General features: G+C 43.2%; 1 protein-coding gene across 2 annotated transcripts in view; it reads right to left on the bottom strand.

The window, feature by feature from the left end:
• LOC139370780 (ubiquitin associated protein 2a) overlaps positions 1-25,570 on the bottom strand; it is a 35,728-nt gene extending 10,158 nt beyond the window's left edge. The window contains exons 1-11 of one of the 2 annotated variants that reach the window (XM_071110540.1): positions 25,509-25,570; positions 19,860-19,997; positions 14,802-14,879; positions 13,781-13,891; positions 9,797-9,965; positions 9,198-9,338; positions 9,044-9,110; positions 8,819-8,922; positions 3,858-3,916; positions 2,975-3,045; positions 1,981-2,146 (exon numbers count right to left, since the gene is read on the bottom strand). In XM_071110540.1, coding sequence (XP_070966641.1) covers positions 1,981-2,146; positions 2,975-3,045; positions 3,858-3,916; positions 8,819-8,922; positions 9,044-9,110; positions 9,198-9,338; positions 9,797-9,965; positions 13,781-13,891; positions 14,802-14,879; positions 19,860-19,955 — 1,062 coding nt within the window. In that variant the 5' untranslated portion in view covers positions 19,956-19,997; positions 25,509-25,570. The remainder of the gene's footprint in view (positions 1-1,980; positions 2,147-2,974; positions 3,046-3,857; positions 3,917-8,818; positions 8,923-9,043; positions 9,111-9,197; positions 9,339-9,796; positions 9,966-13,780; positions 13,892-14,801; positions 14,880-19,859; positions 19,998-25,508) is intronic. The other variant, XM_071110541.1, reaches the window with a different exon arrangement.
• Between the last annotated feature and the right edge of the window lie 1,836 nt (positions 25,571-27,406).

Raw genomic sequence — 27,406 nt, 5'->3', positions numbered from 1 at the left:
GCTATTTTCAGGTCTCTCCAGAGATGTTCGATCGGGTTCATGTCGGGGCTCAGGCTGGGCCACTCAAGGACATTCAGAGACTTGGTGAACCTTCGCCCCAGCACCCTGGAGCAGGTTTTCATCAAGGATCGCTCTGTACTTTGCTCCGTTCATCTTTCCCTCGATCCTGACTCGTCTTCCAGTCCCTGCCGCTGAAAAACATCCCCACAGCATGATGCTGCCACCATCATGCTTCAATGTAGGGATGGTGCCAGGTTTCCTCCAGATGTGACGCTTGGCATTCAGGCCAAAGAGTTCGATCTTGGTTTCATCAGACCAGAGAATCTTGTTTCTTATGGTCTGAGTGTCTTTAGGGGCCTTTTGGCAAATTCCAAGCGGGCTGTCATGTGCCTTTTACTGAGGAGTGGCTTACGTCTGGTCACTCAACCAAAAAGGCCTCTGGAGCTCCTTCAGAGTGACCATCGGGTACTTGGTCACCTCCCTGACCAAGACCCTTCTCCCCCGATTGCTCAGTTTGGCCCGGCGGCCAGTTCTAGGGAGAGTCTTGGTGGTTCCAAACTTCTTCCATTTAAGAATGATGGAGGCCACTGTGTTCTTGGGGACCTAGAATGCTGCAGAAATGTTTTGGTACCCTTCCCCAGATCTGTGCCGCGACACAATCCTGTCTCGGAGCTCTACGGACAATTCCTTCGACCTCATGGTTCGGTTTTTGCTCTGGCATGCACTGTCAACTGTGGGACCTTATATAGACAGGTGTGCGCCTTTCCAAATCATGTCCAATCAATTGAATTTACCACAGGTGGACTCCAATGAAGTTGTAGAAACATCTCAAGGATGATCAATGGAAACAAGAAGCACCTGAGCTCAATTTCTAGTCTCATAGCAAAAGGTCTGAATACTTATGTAAATAAGGTATCTGATTTTTATTTGTAATACATTTGCAAACATTTCTAAAAACTTGTTTTCGCTTTGTCATTAGTTTTTATTTAATCAATTTTATAATAAGGCTTTAACGTAACAAAATGTGGAAAAAGTCAAGGGGTCTGAATACTTTCCGAAGGCAATGTATATACAAAAGTATGTGGACACCCTTTCAAAGTAGTGGATTCGGCCAGTTCAGCCACAAAATTGAGCACACAGCCATGCAATCGCCATTGACAAACATTGGCAGTTGAATGGCCTTACTGAAGAGCTCAGATGACTTTCAACATGGCACCAGCATAGAATGCTCATTGGAAGCTTCATGAAATGGGTTTCCATGGCTGACCAGCCGCACGCAAGCCTAAGATCACCATGCGCAATGCCAAGCGTCAGCTGGAGTGGTCTAAAGCTCGCTGCCATTGGACTCTGGAGCAGTGAAAACGCGTTCTCTGGAGTGATGAATCACACTTCACCATCTGTCAGTCCGACGGACGAATATGGGTTCAGCGCATTCCAGGAGAACGCTACCTGCCCCAATGCATAGTTCCAGTGAAGGGAAATATTAACCCTACTGCATACAATGACATTCTAGACGATTTTGTGCTTCCAACTTTGTGGCAACAGTTTGGGTAAGGACCTTTCCTGTTTCAGCATGACAATGCCCCATGCACAAAGCAAGGTCCATACAGAAATGGTTTGTCGAGATCGGTGTGGAAGAACTTGACTGGCCTGCACAGAGCCCTGACTTCAACCCCATCGAAAACCTTTGGGATGAATTGGAACGCTGACTGCGAGCCAGGCCCAATCACCCAACACCAGTGCCCGACCTAACTACTGCTCTTTTAGCTAAATGGAAGCAAGTCCCCGCAGCAATATTCCAACATCTAGTTGAAAGCCTTCCTAGAAGAGAGGAGGCTGTTATAGCAGCAAAACGGGGGACCAACTCCATATTAATGCCCATGGTTTTGGAATGAGATGTTCGATGAGCAGGTGTCTACATACTTTTGGTCATATGGTGTATGTATCTGAAAGATTTTAAAGGGCACGAGTATGGCTCACCAGGGCGGCGTGTGCATAGCTGGTGCTGCCTGTGCCAATGGCCGACCCGTTGCGGGGGGGGTGATGGTGGGAGTTGGTGAAAACCAGGCTCTGTGTAGAGGGGGAATCCCCTCCTCCTCCTCTTCCTTCTCCCACTGGCTTCTGCAGCAGAGAGGGCAGGTCCAGACTACAGGAGACACATCATTATTACAACACATGATACTATTTCTATTGCACACATACCCACTACGGAGAAAGTCTGATTAAAATCAACACAGTCATAACGGGGACCATGTCTCAAGGGAAGGATCCATACGTCCTTCCTACTTATTATGCACATCCAAAAGTATCTACCAAAGCAGCTGGGCCAAACATATCACTCCATGGAATAAAACTGGCAAAGAGGTCAAGCTGTTATTTTGTGTACCACTGGGCTGGTATTTTCCCCATATCTACACAACACCAAAAGCAGTGTTTTTTATTTTATTTTTGATATATATATATTTTTTTTTTTACCCCTTTTTCTCCCCAATTTTGTGGTATCCAATTGGTAGTTACAGTCTTGTCCCATTGCTGCAACTCCTGTGCAGACTCGGGAGAGACAAAGGTCAAGAGCAGGGCGTCCTCCGAAACACAACCCAACCAAGCTGCACTGCTTCTTGACACAACGCCCGTTTAACCCGGAAGCCAGACGAACCATTGCGTTGGAAGAAACACCGTACACCTGGCGACCGTCTCAGTGTGAACGGCGCCCGGCCCTCCACAGGAGTAGCTAGTGTGTGATGGGACAAGAACATACCTGCCGGCCAAACCCTCCCCTAATCCGGACGACGCTGGGCCAATTTTGCGCTGCTCTGTGGGTCTCTTTGTCGCAGCTAGCTGGACGAGCCTGGACTCGAACCAGCATCTCTAGTGGCACAGCTAGCACTGCAAACTCGGGAGGCCTAAAAAGCAGTGTTGATATGTAACGGGTGGGTGCCCTAGCTAGTCGTGCGGATGGTGAGCTGGGAGTTACCTTTGCCCAGGTGTGAGGTGGTTCTGAGGTGCAGGTGCACTTGAGGCGGTGAACACTTTGGTCTCGGAGAGCTGAGGGGAGACAGAGAGTTATTGACAAATGTAATAGACCAAGTTGTGAGACATAAGGCCAACTATAGTTTTGTTAAACCTTTTGAAGTCACACTGTATGAACTAGTGCACTGTTGTGCAGGACTCTAAATTCAAACATTTAATTGGTATCACTGGTGCTCCCCACTTTAAAAAGGTAAAGAGAACATAAAATTCAGGAGCACCCAAAAATACATTTTTGTTAAATCGATTGAGATACAGCCTATATGAATTCCAGCTACTTCTGAAGCACATGTTGTTCCCTAAAAACGAATATGTAACTCTGTAAATACATTTTATTATAAAAAGCTCAAATGTAATTCAAATGAAAAAGTCATTTGTGGAATAGTTGATTTCTACATTATGTAAAATAACAATTTTCCTATTGCGATGCATTACATTGAAAATTGTACACCATCTCTTTAAGAACATTTGTGACGACAACATGCAAGAGCTGTCATTCATTAATTGCTGTGATCATTGATCTCCTGAAGAAGCTATCCCTTTCCCGTCCTTCCTGTGCCCTCAAATGTTTGGATATACTGATAATGTTACCAGGTTGTTAGCTAGCTAATGAGGTAATACAAAGGTTACACAAATTATGTGGGTGATTTTTCTAGGAAAACTGGTGCTCCCATTCTAAAATTCGAGTTCGCATATGGTGGTCGCACTTCACAGCCCTGGTCATGTATGTGTTCCATCTGGAAAATAAATGTCCAAAATGTGAACATAAGAAAAAGCTCCTTCCACCCCCTGACCACTACTACTTCCCAGTCCCCATTACCCAGACTCACACTCATCTCTTCGCTCCAGTCCTCAGCCGCCCAGTCTTCCAGAGTACTCCTCCAGGCCACTGCAGGGAGCACACCAGAGAGGGGTCAGAGCACAGAGATGAATGGAAACAACACAAGGGCTTCTTGGAGAGGCGTTTGTGAACATGGACTGTAATTCAGCGGCATTGCTAGGGACATTTCCCTAGCAACAGTCTACAGGGCCCCATTAGAAATACAACAATAAAACATCCTGACCAATGAACACCTACCGGTCAAAACGTTCCAGAAAACTATACAAGAGAAAATGGGTCTTTCTATAAATAAAAAGGGGCCAATGTGTGACATCAGGGTAAACATTTCAAAATAGTTTGATATACAGCTTCACGTGTAGTTACAGAAATAAACGTTTAAATAGGCACAATGAGACCATAACTCCACCTAGCAACAACAAAACATCTATATGTGATTCAAAATGTCACTTGAAATATGGACACCGCAAGTTTCTTTGTCTTGCCTAGAAGCAAGGACTGTTTATGCATTTAGTCAACTTCTCTATCATTTATAGCCATGCTAAACAAACAGCTTCTTAATTTCGGTTGATATAATAACATAATACAATGCGTTTTGTCAAGAAAATCATTGACAATATTAACAATAATCAATAATGAAATTAATCAGTAAACACTAAGCGTTGGTCTGCATGTCAGAGTCTGAAAATTAGCCGGCAAATGCTTGCTTCCTCGGTCCTTGATTCCTCCACTCCTTGCCTCTCCTCAAAAGTGCATTGGAGCCCAAAGGGATGAACCTTCCTCTCAAAGCACATTGGGGGAGAAGAGTGGATGTGAGAAATGGAGGAAACAATTGGAGAATCTCAATTGCATTTTCTTGAATCTTCACGTTCTCTCCTTGTCTCAAAACCCATTGGATAAGAAGTTGAGAGGGGAGGGACCTAGGGCTGTTGCGGTGACCGTATTACCGCCACATTGGCGGTTACGAAGGCAGTCAAATTCCACATGACCGTTTAGTCACGGTATTTAGGTTTATCCAAGCTCTGATGGTCATTAGTAGCCCACCATACTTGCTAACTGCCTGGCACTCAGCACTCTATTGTCCCTCTAATCACTCTGACATCAATGCAAATCTAATCAAAAACTTCATGAGAGCCCATGAGCTCATGTTGCAACAACATTTGTATAGGCTATGCAATTGTGTGAGAAAACAGAGGGATGGCCACTATTAAAAAGAGGAGGACCCCATCAGCTTTCTATAGGGTAGGCCTACTATATTTATTTATCATTTTTCCTAATATTAAACACATTGCTTATATTTATAACAGGAGAATAGCATCTCTGACTGGCATGAAAATGAACCACTGGAAAAGTGTTCTCCATTTGCAATGTTTTCTTACATTTTTTTAAAGCACTTTTTACCCCCTTTCCCCCCAAATTTCATGATATCCAAATTGGTAGTTACAGTCTTGTCCCGTCGCTGCAACTCCCATACGGACTCGGGATAGGCAAAGGTTGCACTGCTTTTTGACACACGGCTCGCTTAACCCGGACACCAGCCACACCAATGTGTCGGAGGAAACACAGTACAGCTGGCGATCGAAGTCAGCGTGCATGTGCCCGGCCGTCACAAGGAGTGGCTAGAGCATGATGGGACAAGGACATGCCCCAAACCCTTCCCTAACCCGGGATCTGTAGTGACGCCTCTAGCACTTACTCTGTTGGGTAAGCCACATTGCGTAAAAAAAGTTTTTTTTGTTGATGCTAGTGGTTGTATTAATTTGGGATCTATCACATCCCATAACTGTCCCAGACTATATTTGGAATATTTATTTCTCACACAGATTAGAATAGGTCAACATTTGTACTATTGGGGATAGTAGATTGACATAGGCTAGTGCTTTTGCTCTTCGTTAGGCCTACTCATCTTGTTGACTGACGAAAAGTAAATGTGGACAGTTCTTCCAACATCTTCAATATGCACCTCGGAATTGGACAAGGACGTGCGCAGTTGCATTCCCGATGTGTGTCTGTCTTCACTTGTAGCCTGTGAGAAAGACCCGATCACGTGATGGAGAGCCATGTGAGTGAGAGGTGATTAGGAGCACGTAGCACTCAGGGAGAAGGGGACAACGGCCACTGGCCGCAAAAGGCATGGATTTTTTTAGGGTGCATTACGGCCACACAAAGTGGATGCCGCAGTGAAATTCTAGGCATTATCAAGTGCTTGTCAAATTGTGAATGATGTAGTGTGTACAGCCTGCACAAAAAACAAAGTAGAACTCATGCCTTTCAAGCAACTTTTTTCAAATCATCATTAGAGTGGCCTTACAATATATTAAAAATCTGAACATATAGGCCAACGTTTGTAGAACAACTAAAGTTATTAATGTAACTCTAAATTAAGCATATAGGAATACTTATTTGTTAACAGCTCAATACAAAATAGCTGCATGTGGAGAAAATATCCTTTCTATTCAACATAAGGACAACTCAGATAATGCTATTCTGTTCTTCTGAAATAGACTACACTTTCTTCATATCATGCTTCTTTAGACCTGTCTAAAATAAATAATGGATTTAATATGAAGGTGTAGGCTATATTATATGGATTTATTAGACTTTTTAAAATGTAGATGTTCCAAAGGTCTGCATCAGTGGCTTGTAGGCTGTGTGTGGAAGCCAGGATATGCTAAATGTGTTTATGTTGATTAATGGTCAATTACCGTGAGACTGTCAGTTACTTGCTTGACAATCCCCGGCTGACAACATTTTGTGACCCCCACAGCCCTAGAGGGACCTCTGACCTTCTCATTTAATGGGTTTTGAGAAAGAGACGAGAGGATGCGACAAATTACGGAAATGCAATTGAGATTGTTTCCTCCTACTAAGCTAACATCTGGAATTGTTTTAAGACGGCCATGTCAAGGATTTAGAATTTTAGGACCCCTTTAGGTATAAAATAAATAAGTAACCATTGAATTTGGCCTTACTGCTATTAGCCAAATGAAACACATTAAATAACAGATTAATATATGGCAAAACAGATAGTCAAAAACAATTATCAAAAGGAAGTTTGTTTTGAAGTGTCTGTCCTATATCTGAGAGATAAGAATTATTTTTTATTTATTTAAATTTACCCACACTTTTTTTGGTGCACTAAACTACATGGCCAAAAGTATATGGACAACTGCTTGCCGAACATCTCATTCCAAAATCATGGGCATTAATATCGAGTTGGTCCCCTCTTTGCTGCTATAACAGCCTTCACTCACTTTGTGCACGGGGGCATTGCCATGCTGAAACAGGAAAGTGCCTTCACCAAAACGTTTCCACAGAGTTGGAAGCACAGAATCACCTAGAATGTCACTGTATGCTGTAGCATTAAGATTTCCCTTCACTGGAACTAAGGGGTCTAGCACGAACTATGAAAAACAGCCTCAGACCATTATTCCTCCTCTACAAAACTTTACATTTGGCACTATGCATTGGGGCAGGTAGCGTTCTCCTGGCATCCGGCAAACCCAGATTCGTCCGTCGAACTGCCAGACGAAGTGCGATTCATCACTCCAGAGAACGCGTTTCCACTGCTCTAGAGTCCAATGTGCGCAAGCTTTAAACCACTCCAGCCGACTCTTGGCATTGTGCATGGTGACCTTAGGTTTGTGTGTGGCTGCTTGGCCATGGAAACTCATTTCATGATGCTCCCGAAGAACAGTTCTTGTGTTGACGTTGCTTCCAGAGGCAGTTTGGAACTCGGTAGTGAGTGTTGCAACTGAGGACAGACGCTTTTTAGGCGCTTCAGCACTCTGGGGTCGCGTTCTGTGAGCTTATGTGGCCTACCACTTCGAGGCTGAGCCATTGTTGCTCCTAGACGTTTCCACTTCACAATAACAGCAATTACAGTTGACCGGGGCAGCTCAGGCAGGGCAGAAATTTGATGAACTGACTTGTTGGAAAGGTGGCATCCTATGACAGTCCCAGGTTGAAAGTCACTGAGCTCTTCAGTACAGGCCACTCTACTGCCACTGCTTGTCTATGGAGATTGCATGGCTGTGTGCTTGATTTTATACACCTGTCAGCAACGGGTGTGGCTGAAATAGCCGAATCCACTCATTTGAAGGGGTGTCCATATACTTTTGTAGTGTACTTCCATATACACTGAGTACACCAAACATTAGGAACACCTTCCTAATATTGAGTTGCACCCCCCACCCCTTTGCCCACAGAACAGACTTAATTCATCAGGCCATGGACTCTACAAGATGTCGAAAGCGTTCCACAGGGATGCTGGCCCATGTTGACTCCCAATGCTTCCCACAGTTGTGTCAGGTTGGCTGGATGTCCTTTGGGTGGTGGACCATTCTTGATACACACGGGAAACTGTTGAGTGTGAAAGACCCAGCAGCGTTGCAGTTCTTGACACAAACCGGAGCGCCTAGCACCTACTACCATACCCCATTCAAAGGCACTTAAATCTTTTGCCTTGCCCATTCATAATGGCAGACATACACAATCCAAGTCTCAATTGTCAAGGCTTAAAAATCCTCCTTGAACTTGTGTCATCCCCTTCATCTACACGGATCGAAGTGGATTTAACAAGTTACATCAATAAGGGATCATAGCTTTCACCTGGTCAGTCTATGTCATGGAAAGTGCCGGTGTTCTTAATGTTTTGTGTACTCGTTGTATACTTCCATTCACTTTTTAAACTGGTACCGGGCTACCTTCAGATTAGTCTTGTGAGCGTCCTAGAGCAAAACAACTGACATGTAAGTGTTCCTGAGAGTCTCATCTTTCCGTAGAGGGGTCATATTCGTGTGTAGCCGAAACTGTTCGGACGCTATAGACAGAAGTCGGCAGATCGGCATTACCGACTTCAGACTTGTGGGGGTCGTAGAGCAAAATGAAGAACACCACTACTTTTTGAAGAACCCAGAGAATTTCATGATCCTTCTCTGTGTGAAGCCTCACCTGTCCCGTCTGTGCTGTTGCTTTTGTTGGCCCCTGACTCCCAAGCGTCACCTTGTGTGGTCCCTGTCCCCTGTTCTGGGGTGTAGTCTGCTGGGTTAAAGGTCCTGAAGAGAGAGAGAGAGGATGAGGGTAGGTGAAGTTTAGGTTTAAGAAGAACTGGTGTACAAGGAACCAGAAAAGGACAGTTGTGTGTGTACGAGTTTGTTTGTGTATTACAGAACTCACCCCATTCCCTGGGCTGAGAACCTGCTACCCGCTGGTGCCCTGCCCCTTCCTCTGCCTCCAGATCCGACTGAAGCACACAGACCCGCACAACGTCAACACATAGTAGGCATGGCACCAGAAAAATTGTGTGAAGTTAAGAGAGCACTTAAGTTACCTGGGAGTGTTGACTGGAACATATGAGAAAGTGCCACTAATTGACACTCACCTCTACCCCCTCTTCCCCCCCTGCGACCTCGCTCTGACACTCTGTCCAAAGGGCCAGGGACCGCCTCCACACCATTTTCCTCTGGCCGCACTGCACAGGGAGACAGAGAGCAAAGGAGCGAGAAAGCGAGGTGGGGAGGGACAAAGAGGGAGACAGAGAGAGAGGGATAGCGATAGAGAAGGAGAGAAGTGGGGAGAGATCAACAGAGAGATGATTTAGTGATTAAGGTCAGTACAAAGCTATGTGCTGCCTAGTAAGCAATTCTGCTGAATAGTGCATTGATGACAAACTAATTGCTTAATGACAAATTGGCTGGCTATTCATTCTTAGTAAGTGCTCTATGTAGTGTTCTCTAATCTAAAGTACCGCCAATGAGAATAAACACACTAACTGTAAATGTACTAACCACACCATGGTTGAATAACTCAAATCCTCGACAGCTTACTGACTTCTCATTCTTCCTGGCTCTTAGGTGATCAATTAGACCTAGTGTTATAGTGCCTTGTTCATTAACATATGCATAGAATTTTATTCCGTGACCCCCTAACCTCTCTCAACCTGGCGGCTGCGGTTGCTGGCCCCCCTGCCTCTCCGATTGCTCCCTCCGCGGCCCCTGCTGCCCTCTCGCTCTCCTCCTCTCTTCTCCCGGTTCTCCTTGCCCTCCGTCGGGCCGTCCTTCGCTAGGGGTTTCTTCTTCCCAACTGTCTCCCATGAGGTCTGAGAGAGAGAGAGAGATAGAGAGAGGAAAGAAACGACAGAGGACGAGAGAGAGAATGAGAGAGAGAAAGAACGAGAGAGAGCGAGAGGACGAGAGAGAGAATGAGCGAGCGAAAGACAGCGAGAGAGAGAATATGTATAACCATAGAGACACATATTTCCCTCAGAATACACAGACCCACAAATAATTTGAAAACAAACCCAATTTTGATAAACTCCCATATCTATTGGGTGAAATACCACAGCGTGCCATCACAGCAGCAAGATGGCCCTGACACAAGAAAAGTAAAGAACATACACCATTGTAAATACAACCCATATTTATGTTTATATATTTTCACTTTTGTACTTAAACTATTTGCACATAATATGACATCTGAAATGTCTTTATTCTTTTGGATCTTTTGTGAGTGTAATGTTCCCTATAATTTTTTTGTTTTGTTTGTTTCACTTTTGTTTATTATCTATTTCACTTGCTTTGGCAATGTAAACATTTGTTTCCCATGCCAATAAAGCCCTTAAATTGAAATTGAATTAAAAATTTAGAGAGAGAGCGAGAGCTAGAGAGCGAGAGCGAGCGAGGGAGAGCGAGAGCGAGAGCTTGCGAGGGAGAGCGACTGACTTTTGATGTCTCCTTATTGATCCTAATTGGCTTTGAGAGAGAGGGGGGGAGGAAAAGGGAAATGGAGGTGAGCGAACGGGAGGGGAGATGCGCAAGGAGAGGAGAGGAAAGAGTGGAAAATACCTACAGATTGCAGGAGTAAAAGTCAGATCCTACAACTGCTTGAACTAGTCAACGTCAAATTAATAATGGATATGTACTCCTCCTACTGCAGTGTCACAATGTCATTGACATATCAAAGGATGAATGACCACAGGGCAGGCAGGCAGCAGTAGCTGATTATATCATTGGAGGATTACATACATAGGAGCAAAATGACCCACTTTCTATTTCAGGACTTCCAAGAAACAACAACAGCGTAACTGTGGTGGGGTGGAGATCTCTCTGTGCTGCGGTGCTCTCCTCTGAAACGCCTCGATTATTTTACTACTGACTCAGGTGCTGACAGAACAAGTGACAAGTGTTGTACATCCTAGATTTAGAGGCCATAATACTTTTCACATTGTCCTTCTGTTAAATAAATAAATAATAATAATAATCACAATATGCCTTTATTCAATCACCCAACTGGACAAGTCCCCCTGGCACAGTTGGCACAAGCCCCTATTTTCCGTTTCCTTGGATAGATATAGCAATGTGCACAGCACCCTTGGGCTTGATTGGAAGGGGATGTGGCAAGGGTCATTAAGAGATCCATTGCCTAAAGCTGACTCAATCCACTGTAGATAGAAGTATTGTATTAGGTACATTATGTCATCTGTCCATTACAAAACGTGAGAACATATTTCCGTCCTATCAGATCTGTGCTCCAACTCTAACAGATGTAGATCAAATCCAGTTATTTGTCACACGCTCCGAAGACCTTAACGTGAAATGCTTACTTTACGAGCCCGTAACCAACAATGCAGAGTTTTAAAAAAAGGTTATGAACAATTTACTAATAACCTAAAGGAAAAATATTAACACTATAAAATAACATTAACGAGGCTATATACAAGGGGTACCCGTTCGTTCCCAAGTCAACTTGCAGGGTTACGGGGTTAGTCGAGGTAATTGAAGTAATGCGCACATTTAGGTATGGATAAAGTGACTATGCCTAGATAATAAACAGAGAGTAGTAGCAGCGTATGTGAAATGTGTGAAGGAATATGAATGTACAGTGTATTCGGAAAGTATTCAGACCCCTTCACTTTTTCCACATTTAGTTGCGTTACAGCCTTATTCTAAAATTAATCCAATTGTTTTTGTCCTCATCAATCTACACACAATACCCCATAATGACAAAGCAAAAAGAAAAAAACTGAAATTCCACATTTACATAAGTTTTCAGGCTCTTTACTCAGTACTTTTCTGGAGCACCTTTGGCAGCAATTACAGCCTCAAGTCTTCTTGGGTATGACGCGACAAGCTAGGCACACCTGTATTTGGGGAGTTTCTCCCATTATTCTCTGCAGATCCTCTCAAGCCCTGTCAGGTTCGATGGGAAAAGTCGCTGCACACCTTTTTTCAGGTCTCTCCAGAGATGGTCCATCAGGTTCAAGTCTGGACTCTGGCTGGGCCCCTCAAGGACATTCAGAGACTTGTCCCGAAGCCAATCCTGCGTTGTCTTGGCTGTGTGCTTAGGGTCGTTCTCCTGTTGGAAGGTGAACCTTCTCCCCAGTCTGAGGTCCTGAGCACTCTGGAGAAGGCTTTCATCAAGGACCCTACTGTACTTAAATGAGAACTTGTTCTCAACTGACCTACCTGGTTAAATAATGGTGAAATAAATAAATAATAAACTTTGCTCTGTTCATCTTTCCCTCAATTCTGACTAGCCTCCCAGTACCTGCAGCTGAAAAAACATCCCCACAGCATGATGCTGCCATAACCATGCTTCACCTTAGGGATGGTGCCAGGTTTCCTCCAGATGTGACGCTTGGCATTTTGGCCTAAAGAGTTTGATATTGGTTTCATCAGACCAGAGAATCTTGTTTCTCATGGTCTGAGAGTCCTTTAGGTGCTTTTAGGCTGTCATGTGCCATTTACTGAGGAGTGGCTTCCATCTGCCCGCTCTACCATAAAGGCCTGATTGGTGGAGTGCTGCAGAGAGTGCTGCAGTCCTTCTGGAAGGTTCTCCCATCTCCACAGAGGAACTCTAGAGATCTGCCAGAGTGACCATCGGGTTCTTGGTCACCTCCCTGACCAAGGCCTTTCTTCCATGATTATTTAGTTTAGAAGGGAGGACATCTCTAGGAAGAGACTTGGTGGTTCCTAACTTCTTTCATTTAAGAATGATGGAGGCCACGGTGTTCTTGGGGACCTTCAACGCTGTAGAAATTTTTTGGTACCCTTCCCCAGATCTGTGCCTTGACACAATGCTGGCACGGACAATCCCTTCGACCTCATGGCTTGGTTTTTGCTCTGACATGCACTATCAACTGTGGGATCTTACATAGACAGGTGTGTGTCTTTCCAAATCTTGTCCAATTAATTGAATTTACCACAGCTGGACTCCAGTCAAGTTGTAGAAACATCAAGGATGATCAATGGAAACAGGATGCACCTGAGCTTAATTTCGAGTCTTATATCAAAGGGTCTGAATACTTAAGTAAATAAGTTATGTTTATTTTTTATAAATTTGCTAAAAATTCTAAATACCTGTTATCGCTTTGTCATTATGGGTTATTGTATGTAGATGGATTAAATAACTGTTTTTCTCATCAATTTCTGAATAAGGCTGTAACATAGCAAAATGTGGAAAAAGTCAAGGGCTCTGAATACTTTCCGAATGCACTGTACATGTGCGTCAATATGCATGTGTGTGTGTTTTGTGTGTGTGTCTGTGTGTTGGAGTGTCAGCTTAGTATGTGTGAGAGTCCAGCGAGTGTACATCGAGTCTGTGCAAGAGAGTCAGTGCAAAAAAGCTATGTAGCAACTGGTTAGATTCCATACCATGCTACCACCAGCCACTCCACTCTTATGAGTCAACAATGAGCATCACTAAACCAGAAAACAAAGGCAGAAAAGTTCAGGTAGGCTAGTCCCTCCCTTTTTCAGTCAGTTTTCTTCCATTTGGTGCCTAATGAATACGACCCAGGTCTCAGGGAAGTTGAGGTGACTGAGCGACGCTAAGCTAGCGATGACTAGCCACCCGAAGGAAAGTGGCTGAAGGAAATTGAAAAGGTAGCGTTAACGTCAGTCCCCTCTGCCCTACCGTATCAGAGGTGCTCTCAAGGAGGAAGTTGATGGCTCTGTTGACATCCTCGTTGCAGTCGTGGAGCGCTACCATGCATTCATCCTGGATCTTTCCTGTCACCTCCATCAGCTGTGGACATACATATAACTCTGAGTGCTTTATTTAAATCCAATGAAACATAATAGAATATTAAGAACATCTTGCTAATATTGACTTGCACCCCCTGCCCTCAGAACAGCCTGAATTCATCGGCACATGGAATACACAAGGTGTCGAAAGCGTTCCACAGGGATGCTGGCCCATGTTGACTCCAACGCTTCCCACAGTTGTGTCAAGTTGGCTGGACGTCCTTTGTGTGGTGTACCATTATTGATACACACGGGAAACTGTTGAGTGTAAAACACCCAGCAGTGTTGCAGTTTTTGACACGAACCGGTGGGCCTACTACCATACCCCATTCAAAGGCACTTTTGTCTTGCCCATTCAACCTCTGAATGGCGCACACACACAATCCATGTCTCAATTGTCTCAAGGCTTAGAAATCCTCCATTAACCTGTCTCCTCCCCTTCATCTACACTGATTGAAGTGGACTTAACAAGTGACATCAATATGGGATCATAGCTTTCACCTGGATTCATGTGGTCTGTCTGTTCTTAATGTTTTGTATAATCAGTGTACAATGACACTGTCTATACAGACCGTTGATACAAATACACTACACACACTGAGCCACGCACACAAGCACACACACACACACATCAATAAGCTGTGTACATAGTCACAGAAGGGGAGGGGGAATCTGTCATAGCCTAACAGTCAGTATTAGAAAAAGAGAGGGTCTTAGATTTGAGGTGAAAACCCCGAAGTTGTCTAAAATTGACAAAATATTTTGTTTTTTTCCTAAATTATGAGTGTGGTCTTGCCTTTTCCCAGCACATGCAGTCACAGGTATTCTCTCTTAATGTGAAACACACCCCAACACACACAGGCCATCATTCAGAGCTGTCACAATGGCCTCTGCAATTCCCGCCCACTCACCTGGTTCACTTTGTCCTCAAACTCAGCATCATTCTTGTCATAGATCATCTGGGCGAGTCGGATCTGCTCTGCAGTCGCCTGCAAAATGGATGAGAAGGAAGTGAGGGAGGATATGAAGAAGGAAAGGTACAGAGGGAGGAGAGAAGGAGAGGGAGAATAATTGTTTTGGAGATATGATTTACCACTTGAAGACCCATGCATTGAGCAAGTTGTACTGTGTGCATGTCAAAGAAAAAGTAGCCAGCCGGGCTGGGTCCAGAGGGGCTTGTCCCCCGGGTTAAGAAATGTTTGACAAACAAGCTCTATTTTGGTGGCCTCTGGTACATTCTAATGCTATATTGCATTTTCAACCAGAAACTATCAGGAAATAACACTGATCACATTTTCACACTTTTCGAGTGTTAGTTTCATCAGCTCTCGTACAATATGATACAAAAACAGGAAAACGTCATTTTGACTGCACTGGGCCTTCAAAGAATCCTTTACGTCCTGACTTCCATCGGCTTCAACCTTCCTTTTGAGAGGTATTTTCTCAGCTAACTGCAAGACAGGTATGATTGAAGAATGAAGCAGGTGTTAAACATGGGCTTTGCTAAAGAGAAAGCAGCAGTTAACTGCTCCATTGTCAACACTTTGAGTAAATCAGTAGACCTACAGTCAATGTTCCCTCTAAGCTGCGCGCGTAGTAGCCCTGAGACTGTCGCGTAGAAATATTAGCCCATAGAGAGAAGCACTGCTCAACTATCTAGTGGTGGGCACCAACTTGAGTTTTGCCCTTATCTGGAAGATGGTGTCCCTTTTTGGTTAGAGAGAACAGATGGATGTTGAGACGCGGGCCCTCAGTCTGCTGCGCTCTCCCTCCGCTGAGACTGACCATCAAATGCAGGCACCATCAGTCCAATAAAATAAAACTATTTAAATGTATGCTCACTCAGCTGTGCTAAAAGGGTAATACAACAACAGATCTATTACCGGTGTGATCGGTTAAACATATAATAAAAAAATGGCCCGAACAACAATGCACTGGCAGGGCAATTCAAGAAAAGCTAATATGCGGTGATAATGTATTGGGCCTATAGCTTACTGCACAAACCTCATTGTTACAGTACTGTTTTTAATTGGTTAATTTTGCATAGGCTTACGTGTATTTAAGTCATGTTCAAAAAAAATCTGAGCGGTAGATCTCGCCTTGACCACTTTGAGTTATCAACGCTTCCCTTTATTGTGGCAATTGTGATCGAATCAGCACAATATTAGCCACTTTCAATGCGAAACAAAACTATGCAAGAGATTTTGATGAATGCAGAACGCATCGGAGTAGGATTCTACTGCATTGACATGTACTACTCCGCCCATACTATACACAGACCGGTGCGGCATAAACAATCAGAGCTCCAGTAGGAGCTTTGTTCACATCCTTTGCTGGTTAGTGAGTTATTATCCCAGTTATAGATCATTTGTAGTTAGTAATAGGGGAGTGATAGAGCACAAAACATATACAGTACCAGTCAAAAGTATGGATACACCTACTCATTCAAGGGTTATTTGTTTTGACTATTTTCTACATTGAAGAATAGTGAAGACATCAAAACTATGAAATAAAACATATGGAATCATGTAGTAACCAAAATAGTGTTAAACAAATCAAATAAATATTTGAGATTATTCAAAGTAGCCAGGGGTGTGAATACTTTCTGAAGGCACTGTATATATCAATAACCTTCAAAATACCATATACAACTGCAGCCAAATATAGTCACCCTTGCACTTTTCTTAAATAATTTCTTATTTATAAATGAAGTTTAAACTGAAGAAAAAAAGTCTCCACACTTTATTGGATTTTCTACATTTTACAGAATACATTTTTTATTTCTGTAACCTTCAGCTTAAATGTTTCATTTAGAAAATAAAGACAAATGGCATGGATAAAATTATTGGCACCTCGGAGCTAGTACTAACTGCCGACAAATGCTTCTTGTAGCCTCAAATGAGCTTGCTGCACCGTTCTACTGATGACCAAATTAAGCATACCCTCAAAATAACACCCCCCCCCCCCCCCCCCCCCCTCCCCTACAATCAAACACGGGGAGGTTTGATAATGCTGTAGGGTTGTTTGCTACCTCTGGTACTGGGGGCCTTGAACGCACCAGACCGCACCACCCTCTAGAGAGCCTTGTCCATGCCTTACTTTCTAAATTAAAAATAGCCAACTTAAGTTTCCAAAAATAAAATGTGTTGTGCAATGTTTTAACTCCAATAACAAGGTGTGGAGACCAATTTTTCAGTGTTTTTCAATTTTAACTTGTTTCAGAAAAAATAGGGAATTATTTAATAAAAGTGCCAGGGTGCCAATATATTTGGCCACAACTAAGTACCATTAGCTTTTTTTTAAATCAATCCAAACTGATGCTCTCTCTCCACTAGTCTAGGATTCACCATCTTCATCAAATGTTTTCACAATTTATCTGCAGAAAAATCACAAAAAAGTCTATCAGTATGCAAATTAGGTTGCTAAATTAACAGTTCTCGTACCGATGCAATTCGGTAGGCTACTGACGAGTAACTCACTATAACGTCTGGCAAGTCCTGATAGACTTCAAATAGAAAATACCGGATGTGGAGGTCCTGGGCTGGCGTGGTTACATGTAGTGTGCAGTTGTGAGGCTGGTTGGCAGTGGTGGAAAAAGTATCAAATTGTCATACTTGAGTAAAAGTAAAGAAACCTTAATAGAAAATGACTCAAGTAAAAGTGAAAGTCACCCAGTAAAATACTACTTGAGTAAAAGTGTAAAAGTATTTGGTTTAAAATATACCTAAGTATCAAAAGTAAAAGTATAAATCATTTCAAATTGCTTATATTAAGCAAACTAGACAGCATCATTTTATTTAAATGTTTAATTTACAGATAGCCAGGGGCACATTCAAACACAAATTCTTAAATTAAGTATGTGTGTTTAATTAATCCGCCAGATCAGAGGCAGTAGGGATGACCAGATATGTTCTCTTGATAAGTGCGTGAATTGGACCATTTTCCTGACCTGCTAAGCATTGAAATTAAACGTGTACTTTTGGGTGTCAGGGAAAATGTATGGAGTAAAAAGTCAATCGTATTCTTTGGGAATGTAGTGAAGTGAAAGTAAAAGTAGTTAAATATAAATAGTAAAATAAAGTACAAATACCACGAAAAAACAACTTAAGTAGTACTTTAAAGTATTTTTACTTAAGTACTTTACACCACTGCCGGTTGGACGTACTGCCAAATTCTCTAAAACTTGGAGAAGGCTTATGGTAAAAGAATGATCATTCAATTCTCTGGCAACAGCTCCGGTGGACATTCCTGCAGCTAGCATGCCAATTGCATGCTCCCTCAACTTGAGACATCTGTGGCATTGTGTTGTGTGACACAACTGCACATTTTAGAGTAGCCTTTTATTGTCCCCAACACAAGGTGTACCTGTGTAATGATCATGCTGTTTAATCAGCTTCTTGATATGCCACACCTTTTTTTTCACCTTTATTTAACCAGGTAGGCCAATTGAGAACAAGTTCTCATTTTCAACTGCAACCTGGCCAAGATAAAGCAAAGCAGTGTGACAAAAACAACAGCACAGTTACACATAAACAAATGTATAGTCAATAACACAATAAAAAAATATATGTACCGTGTGTGCAAATGTAGAAGAGTAGGGAGGTAAGGCAATAAATAGGCCACAGAGGCAAAATAATTACAATTTAGCAGTTTGGGTCTATAACAGTTTGGGTCTAGAGTGTCTCCCCCTTTGAAGAGGGGGATGACCGCGGCAGCTTTCCAATCTTTGGGGATCTCAGACGATACGAAAGAGAGGTCGAAGAGGCTAGTAATAGGGGTTGCAACAATTTTGGCGGATAATTTTTAGAAAGAGAGGGTCCAGATTGTCTAACCCAGCTGATTTGTAGGGATCAAGATTTTGCAGCTCTTTCAGAACATCAGCCTTCTGGATTTGGGTGAAGGAGAAGTGTGGGGGGGGGGGGGGGGGCAAGTTGCTGCAGGGGGTGCAGAGCTGTTGGTAGGGTTAGGGGTAGTCAGGTGGATGGATAATCTTGGCAAAGGAGTAATGGTCACTAACAGCGATGTAAACACATTTGAGCACAAAATGAGAGAAATAAGCTTTTGTGCGTATGGAAAATTTCTGGGATCTTATTTCAGCTCATGAAACATGGGACCACTTTACATGTTGCGTTTCTATTTTTGTTCAGTGTAGCATGACATTTGTGTGTGTAGTCTTCAATGAAAGACTGCGACATCGCAGGTAAATATTGAACCGGAATGCAAAACTGTGCTGAAATGTTACTGGTCCTGTCGGGCAGTGACTGACGAGATCCACTGGCCCAACGTTTTTACTGGCCAGCGTTGTTAATTTTGGACCCTGCACGCGAAAGACAATAAATTAATGTGCCAGAAAAACAATAGTCTAAGTGGATTGACTCATTGTCACCACATTATATGGGACCTGTAAGTTCACGCCCTCTCCCTCAGTGTAAATAAATATGACCGCAACCACAGCGCACACACCCAGATGCCGAGAGGCAGTGTTTCCCTGTCATCGCTCACTTTGTGACTGACAGGCGCCTATCCTATTAATAGATCGCTAGAAGATGCATATTCAGTCACGGTCACTCTAACTCTACCTACATGTACATTGTACCTCAATTACCTCGACCGGTGCCCCCTCACATTGACGCTGTACCGGTACCCCCTGTATATAGCCTCGCTGTTGTTATTTTACTGCTGCTCTTTAATAATTTGTTACTTTTATTTTAACACGTATTTAAAACGGCATTGTTGGTTAAGGGTTTGTAAGTAAGCATTTCACTGTTGTATTTGGCGCGTGTGACAAATAACGTATGATTTGATCTAGCAGGGGAGGGCTCTGCAGACTTATTTTTAAGAAGCAAATTGAAAAGTAGCCTAGTTAAGTTAAGTGGAAAATGTACACGGCTGAATATGAGTCTGCAAATCATTTGTATAGCTGACAACCGGCGCTAGTGGAAAATACTGGTTGCGTGTGTGTCACTCACCTGGAGCTGTTTCTGTGGTTGAGTTGCGTGTGTGGCAGCAGGCAGCGCTTTGTCCCGAGTGCCCCGGGCTTTGTCACCGCCCAACGATGTCATCATATACAGTATATACAAAACAATGTATGTACAAAATAGAAAAATCTGGAAGACAGAGGGGGGGGGGGGGGGGGGGGGTGGATAAAAATGAATGTCACTTACAGTATTTGCCCTATTCACTGCAGGCAGGTATAAGATAAGACAAATAGGTCTGTTGTTATACGTTAGGCCTGGGTTGTTCAAATAGTCCCGATTCCCTTCGTAGTTTCTTCTGAGCTGAAATGCATTCCCTGGTGTGTGTGTGTGTGTTGGTGTGTGTGTGTGTGTGTATACTCATGTGTAGCCTGTATCAAACACGTCCCCACATCAACACGGTTGGAGGGATTGTGCAATCCTGAGTGTCGGTTGCAACTGTTGAAACAGTGTATAGTAAATGTGTATTTTGCATTGGTGAAATTATTTTGACGTGATATGAAAGTAGAGGGATTTATCTATGTTTCTAGAACCTTACCATAATTGAGAATCAATTCACATTTAGCTAGATTAAGTATTTGACTGTTTTGGCTTAGAGACAAGTCGCCTTTAAACAGAACGTGTTGGGTCCTTGACTATAATGAATAACGTTAGGCTCCTTTATTCCATTAATGGGCTAGCTCTAGTGCATTCGTAAAGTACTCAAACCCCTTGACTTTTTCCACATTTTGTTACGTTACAACCTTATTCTAAAATGGATGAAATCGTTTTCCCCCCCTCACCAATCTACACACAATACCCCATAATGACAAAGCAAAAACTGGGTGATTTTTTCTTCAAATGTATAAAAAATATATATATTATAATAATAATTTAAAAAATGATATATATATAATAGAACATTTACATAAGTATTCAGACCCTTTACTCAGTACTTTGTTGAAGTGCCTTTGGCAGCGATTACAGCCTCAATTAGTTTTGGGTATGATGCTAAATCAAATCATATACACATGGTTAGCAGATGTTAATGTAAGTGTAGCGAAATGCTTGTGCTTCTAGTTCCGACAGTGCAATAATATCTAACAAGTAATCTAACAATTCCCCAACAACTACCTAATACACACAAATCTAAAGGGGTGAATGAGAATATGTACATGTAAGTATATGGATGAGCGATGGCCGAACAGCAAAAGCAAGGTGCAATAGATGGTATAAAATACATGTGATATGAGTAATGTAAGATATGTAAACATTATTAAAGTGGCATTACTTAGAGTGCATTGTATAAAGTGACTAGTGATCCATTTATTAAAGTGGCCAGTGATTGGGGTTCCATGTTGGCAGCAGCCTCTCTGAGTTAGTGATTGCTGTTTAGCAGTCTGATGGCCTTGAGATAGAAGCTGTTTTTCAGTCTCTCAGTCCCAGCTTTGATGCACCTGTACTGACCTCGCCTTCTGGATGGTAGCGGTGTGAACAGGCAATAGCTCGGGTGGTTGATGTCCTTGAAGATCTTTTTGGCCTCCTGTGACATCGGGTGCTGTAGGTGTCATGGAGGGCAGGTAGATTGTCCCCGGTAATGCGTTGTGTAGACCGCACCACCCTCTGGAGAGCCTTGTGATTGAGGGCGGTGCAGATGCAGTACCAGGCGGTGATACAGCCCGACAGGGGTTTTGGGTGAATTTCTTCAGCCTCCTGAGGTGTCTTTTATTGAATAGGTTGAAGAGGCGCTGTTGCGCCTTCTTCAGCACACTGCCTGTGTGAGTGGACCATGTCAGTTTGTCTGTGATGTGTACGCCGAGGAATTTAAAACTTTCCACCTTCTCCACTGCTGTCCCATCGATGTGGATAGGGGGGTGCTCCCTCTGCTGTTTCCTGAAGTCCACGATCATCTCCTTTTCCTGACACCACACTCCAAGTGCCCTCGTCGTTGTTGGTAATCAAGCCCACTACTGTCGTGTCACCTGCAAACTCGATGATTGACTTGGAGGCAAGCATGGCCTCGCAGTCGTGGGTGAACAGGGAGTACAGGAGGGGGCTGAGCACGTACCCTTGTAGGACCCCTGTGTTGAGGGTCAGCAAAGTGGAGACGTTGTTTCCTACCTTCACCACCTAGGGGACGACCCGTCAGAAAGTCAAGGACTCAATTGCACAGGGTGGGGTTGAGACCCAGGGCCTCCAGCTTGATGATGAGCTTGGAGGGTACTATGGTGTTGAATGCTGAGCTGTAGTCAATGAACAGCATTCTTACATAGGAATTAATTTTGTCCAGATGGGATAGGGCAGTGTGCAGTGTGATGGCGATCGTCTGTGGACCTGTTGGGCGGTATGCAAATTGAAGTGGGTCTAGGGTGGCCGGTAAGGTGGAGGTGATATGATCCTTGACTAGTCTCTCAAAGCACTTCATGATGACGGAAGTGAGGGCTACGGGGCAGTAGTCATTTAGTTCAGTTGTTTTTGCCTTCTTGGGTACAGGAACAATGGTAGCCATCTTGAAGCATGTGGGGACAACAGACTGGGATAGGGAGCGATTGAATATGTCCGTAAACACACCAGCCAGCTGGTCTGCACATGCTTTGAGGACGCGGCTACGGATGCCGTCTGAGACAGCAGCCTTGCGAGGGTTAACATGTTTGAATGTTTTACTCACATAAGCCACAGAGAAGGAGAGGGGCACAGTCCTTATTAGCGGGCAACGACGGTGGCACTGTATTATCCTCAAAGCAGGCAAAGAAGGTGTTTAGTTTGTCTGGAACCGTGACGTCAGTGTCCGTGTCCGTGACGTGTCTGGATTTCTTTTTGTAGTCTGTGATTTCCTGTAGACCCTGCCACATACGTCTCGTGTCTGTGCCGTTGAATTGCGACTCCACCTTAGCCCAGTACTGGCATTTTGCTTGTTTGATTCCCTTGCGGAGGGAATAACTACACGGTTTATATTCAGACATATTCCCGACCTCTTTCCATGGTTAAATGTGGTGGGTCACACTTTCAGTTTTGCGCGAATGCCGCCATCCATCCACGGTTTCTGGTTATGGTAGGTGTTAATAGTCACAGTGGGTACAACATCTCCAATGCACTTCTTTATAAATGCACTCAGCGAGTCAGCGTGTAGGTCAATGTTGTTCTCTGAGGCTGACTGGAACATATTTCAGTCTGCGTGATCAAAACAATCTTGAAATGTGGCTTCCGATTAGTTGGACCAGTGTTTACACAACTGTATTTGGAGAGTTTCTCCCATTCTTCTCTGCTGAGCCTCAAGCTCTGTCAGGTTGGATGGGGAGCATTGCTGCACAGCTATTTTCAGGTCTCTCCAGAGATGTTCGATCGATCGGGTTCAAGTCTGGGCTCTGGCTGGGCCAATCAAGGACATTCAGAGACTTGCCCCGAAGCAACTCCTAGGTATTCTTGGCTGTGTGCTTAGGGTCGTTGTTCTGTTGTAAGGTGAACCTTCGCCCCAGTCTGAGGTCCTGAGCACTCTGAAGTAGGTTTTAATAGAGGATCTCTTTGTACTTTGCGCCATTCATCTTTCCCTCGAACCTGACTAGTCTCCCAGTCCCTGAAAAACATCCCCACGGCATGATGCTGTCACCACCATGCTTCACCATAGGGATGGTATTGGCTAGGTGATGAGCAGTGCCTGGCTTCCTCCAGACGTGACGCTAGGCATTCAGGCCAAAGAGTTCAATCTTGGTTTCGTCAGACCAGAGAATCTTGTTTCTCACGGTTTGAGAGTCCTTTAGGTGACCTTTTGGCAAACTCCATGTGGGCTGTCATGTGCCTTTTACTGAGGAGTGGCTTCTGTCTGGCCACTCTACCATAAAGGCTTGATTGGTGTGCTGCAGAGTTGGTTGTCCTTCTGGAAAGTTCTCCCATCGCCACAGAGAAACTCTGGAGATCTGTCAGAGTGACCATCTCTGACCAAGGCCCTTCTCCCCCAATTGCTCAGTTTGGTCAAGTGGCCAGCTCTAGGAAGAGTCTTGGTGGTTCCAAACTTCTTCAATTGAAGAATGATGGAGGCCACTGTGTTCTTGGGGACAATCAATGCCGCAGAAATGTTTTGATACCCTTCCCCAGATCTGAGCCTTGAAACAATCCTGTCTCTGAGCTATACAGACAATTCCTTTGACCTCATGGCTTGGTTTTTGCTCTGACATGCACTGTCAACTGTGGGACCTTATATAGAGAGGTGTGTGCCTTTCCAAATCATGTCCAATCAATTGAATTTACCACAGGCTGACTCCAATCAAGTTGTAGATCAATGGAAACAGGATGCGCATGTGCTCAATTTCAAGTCTCATAGCAAAGGGTCTGAATACTTATGTAAATACATATATACACACACATTTGCAAAAATCATTATGGGGTGGTAGTGTGTAAATTGATGAGGGGAAAAAAGTATTTAAATCAATTTTGGATAAGGTTGTAATGTACCAAAATGTGGAAAAAGTCAAGGGGTCTGAATACTTTTCGAATGCACTGTATGCACACGTCCAAAACTACAATATATAAACTGAGAAGATCACATATTACTCTGCCTGGTTCATATCTGAGGACAATGCAGCTGCAGGTCAGTGGAGAAGTGACCATAGCTGCCATTGGCAACTTCCAGTAATGCAACAAACACGGGCTCGATTATTGATCTGTAGCTGAGATGACAGCAACATCAACATCAGGTTGACTTTGCGAAGGCAATACACTACCGAAGAGACAGCGAGGGCCTGTATTTTTTTTGTTTACAACTCTCATTCGAGCGCATTCCCATGCAAGACAATGTAATGAGATAGTGTCAACTCGACAGAGATTTCCCTGCTGTTGTCCAATAATACAAGTTACCGCAGCTACGGAGTTTGGCATGGTTACTCATAAAACCTTTTTCATCTACACAATATATGACAAACACACTCGAATAGTAAACATGCATAAATGTTTATATAACACTGGTATAGAATCCGTCAAATGTGTGCAAACAATAGACTTAGGTGTTATGGATAGCTTGCCATAATATTTAGCTAAGTTATAATTAATGATAAAGAACGCATGCCTTTATATGACATTTACAATTACTCAACTGTTTAATTGTCTTGACACTTTTGATAATGTTTTTAACTGAAATGTAACGGCGCGCGTTTCAAATACACCACTGGCGTGGATTTTAGTCCTACTGTAAATGACAAATAATACACAAAAGTGACCGACAGTGGGACCCCTTTGTCCTAGCTAGCGAAGTATCTAGCTAACGTTAGCTAGTTAGCGATGCAGTTTAGGCAATCTACGGCAGATAAGATACCAAAACACGACGGGCTGACATTCCTGCTCACACGTTGAATGTTTAACGTTACTAACGGGGGTTCTTCCCAAGGGTCAATCATAAACAGCCGTTCTTCTGGTATCATAACATGCTAGCTAACCACAAAGCTTTATCAATTCTAACGAAAATGGCCACACAGCACACAATCCAACCCCCGACATTACTTGTCGGGAAAAAGCCAAAAGAAAATAACGAAATAAAGACTGAAAAGCTGGTGTAAACAGACAAATGAATCGGTGACATTACACTTCAAGAGGGACAAGACTATGAAAGGGTTCAAATTGGCTCAAGTATAAAGAAAAACATTGAGCGCCTGAACGAGATTTGCTTTTTATTACCTGCTAACACGATTCACTCAGCCAGCACAAGGTCACGTGATATTCGGCGTTGCTGTAGTCGCTCTCCTCTGTGGTCGTGAGAGACAACTGCGCAGACGCGCGTGTTTCGTCCTCTTGGGGTTATTGACATTCACAACAAGCGATCGATTCGACAGTCTTTGATACAAAAATGTATTTTTTTTTATAGCCAGGGCCACCTATGTACACCTGGAATAATTGGTCAGTAACACTTATTCGCTTATGCAGCTTGTGACAGAAACCCTGTCTGTACAATTAATTGAACTTCATAATGTACTGTAGGACTTACCAGAAGATACAGACCCTATCATTATGCTTGTTTACACTGAGCTGCACTGGGGTTTGAACGCAAAAATGGTTCGATTTATCTCTTGAAAACCCTTCTCTGTTTGTAGGGTTTTCAGCCCTTACATTCACCCACTATTGGCTTCATGTGAACTACAATCCCGACACTGTGTTTTAATGTTTAGAAACGTCAATAATCATCCATTTCAAACTGGTTTTCAAAAAATATGCTGATATGCCCCTTAAAAAAAGGTTTCACTCCAGATACAAACGTATACATACGAACAACAACTTACAGACACACAAAAAATAACATCTCATCTGCCCAGATCTGCATGCTCATATCCCTATCCCTAGCGCCTGCATTATTGTTTGCCACTTGGCCTTAAATTGTACCAATTCATTTTTATTGGTCACCCATGCCCTTTATCTTTAATATCAGCGAGAAATAATCTTTCAAATTTAAAATATACACTTACTGTGCAATTTTGCACAGATCCACACGTGTGTGCCTACCTGGTGCCTCCAGATATTTGTGAAGCAAACTTCTCCAATGACATCATCACGTTGCACCACTCTGTACAAAAGGCAAAAGAAAATGCAGCACCTGTCCCTATTAAATTCTAGTGCATATTAGAGTATCCTAGCATCCCTATAGCATCCTAGACCAAACTCAAACTGATATCGTAATTTATTATAGTATTTTTTTAGTTTTTCTCATAACATATTTTCTCATTTCTATTTATTTACACGTGTTTTAATTTCTTGTTGTATACGTATTTTTGTGTTCTTCAATGTCTTCCTCAAATAATTGCTGCAACCAAAGCAGAGAATTTGAGAAGAAACAGGCTTTTTAAAAGGTGCAGTCTTGGTTCAGTAGCCAGTCCCTGGACTGCTAAACTAGTTTTTCCAAATGTGTCCCCTACCCATGGGACATTCATTTGTCCTGAGTGCCTCGCACTCCTACACAGTAAAACGGTGCCATGTGAGAGGAAGCGTATATGGCCATCTGCCACTCCTGTACATGTCAGTAAAATGAAAAAGGCCACCAAATGTAAGAAAATCGAATAAAAACACAGATTTTAAGGAGCATGTTACAAACTGGACTTTGGCTATGTGCAGGAACACTTTGTAGAGATGATCATTCAATTAAACAACTGCATTCCTTATTTTGCCATTGCATTTCTTCATGGAAATTGGAAAGAACCGAGACAATCCAGCCAGACTACACGGTGAGATGAATCTTCTCTATCATGTCATCCACCATTGCCTCTGTGGCTGAGACAGTAAGCATCAGAATTGGGCAACAAGCTATTAAGATGACCCTGACGGCAGGCACCTTCAAATATGTCTCCCTTAAGGATTTGCCCCTGTGATGCAGTTAAATAGTTTAACAATTACATCTCTCCAATGTTGTTTTTAAGTGTGATGTATGATTTAGCTGTTGGGCTCTCCTTTTTATGTTTGTGTGCGTACATACAGTATTACCGTTTATCTGAAACCAGAGTTACTTTGGTGAAACTCATTGCATTAATAGTAATAAAGAATGGTATGTTATTGAAAGATGTCACACGCTTAGGTATAGTTCTCTGCAG

This window comes from Oncorhynchus clarkii, chromosome 17 (assembly GCF_045791955.1).
Source record: "Oncorhynchus clarkii lewisi isolate Uvic-CL-2024 chromosome 17, UVic_Ocla_1.0, whole genome shotgun sequence".
NCBI lineage: Eukaryota > Metazoa > Chordata > Actinopteri > Salmoniformes > Salmonidae > Oncorhynchus > Oncorhynchus clarkii.
Note: the sequence above shows the minus strand (reverse complement) of the source record. Positions and strands in the feature narration are given on the sequence as shown.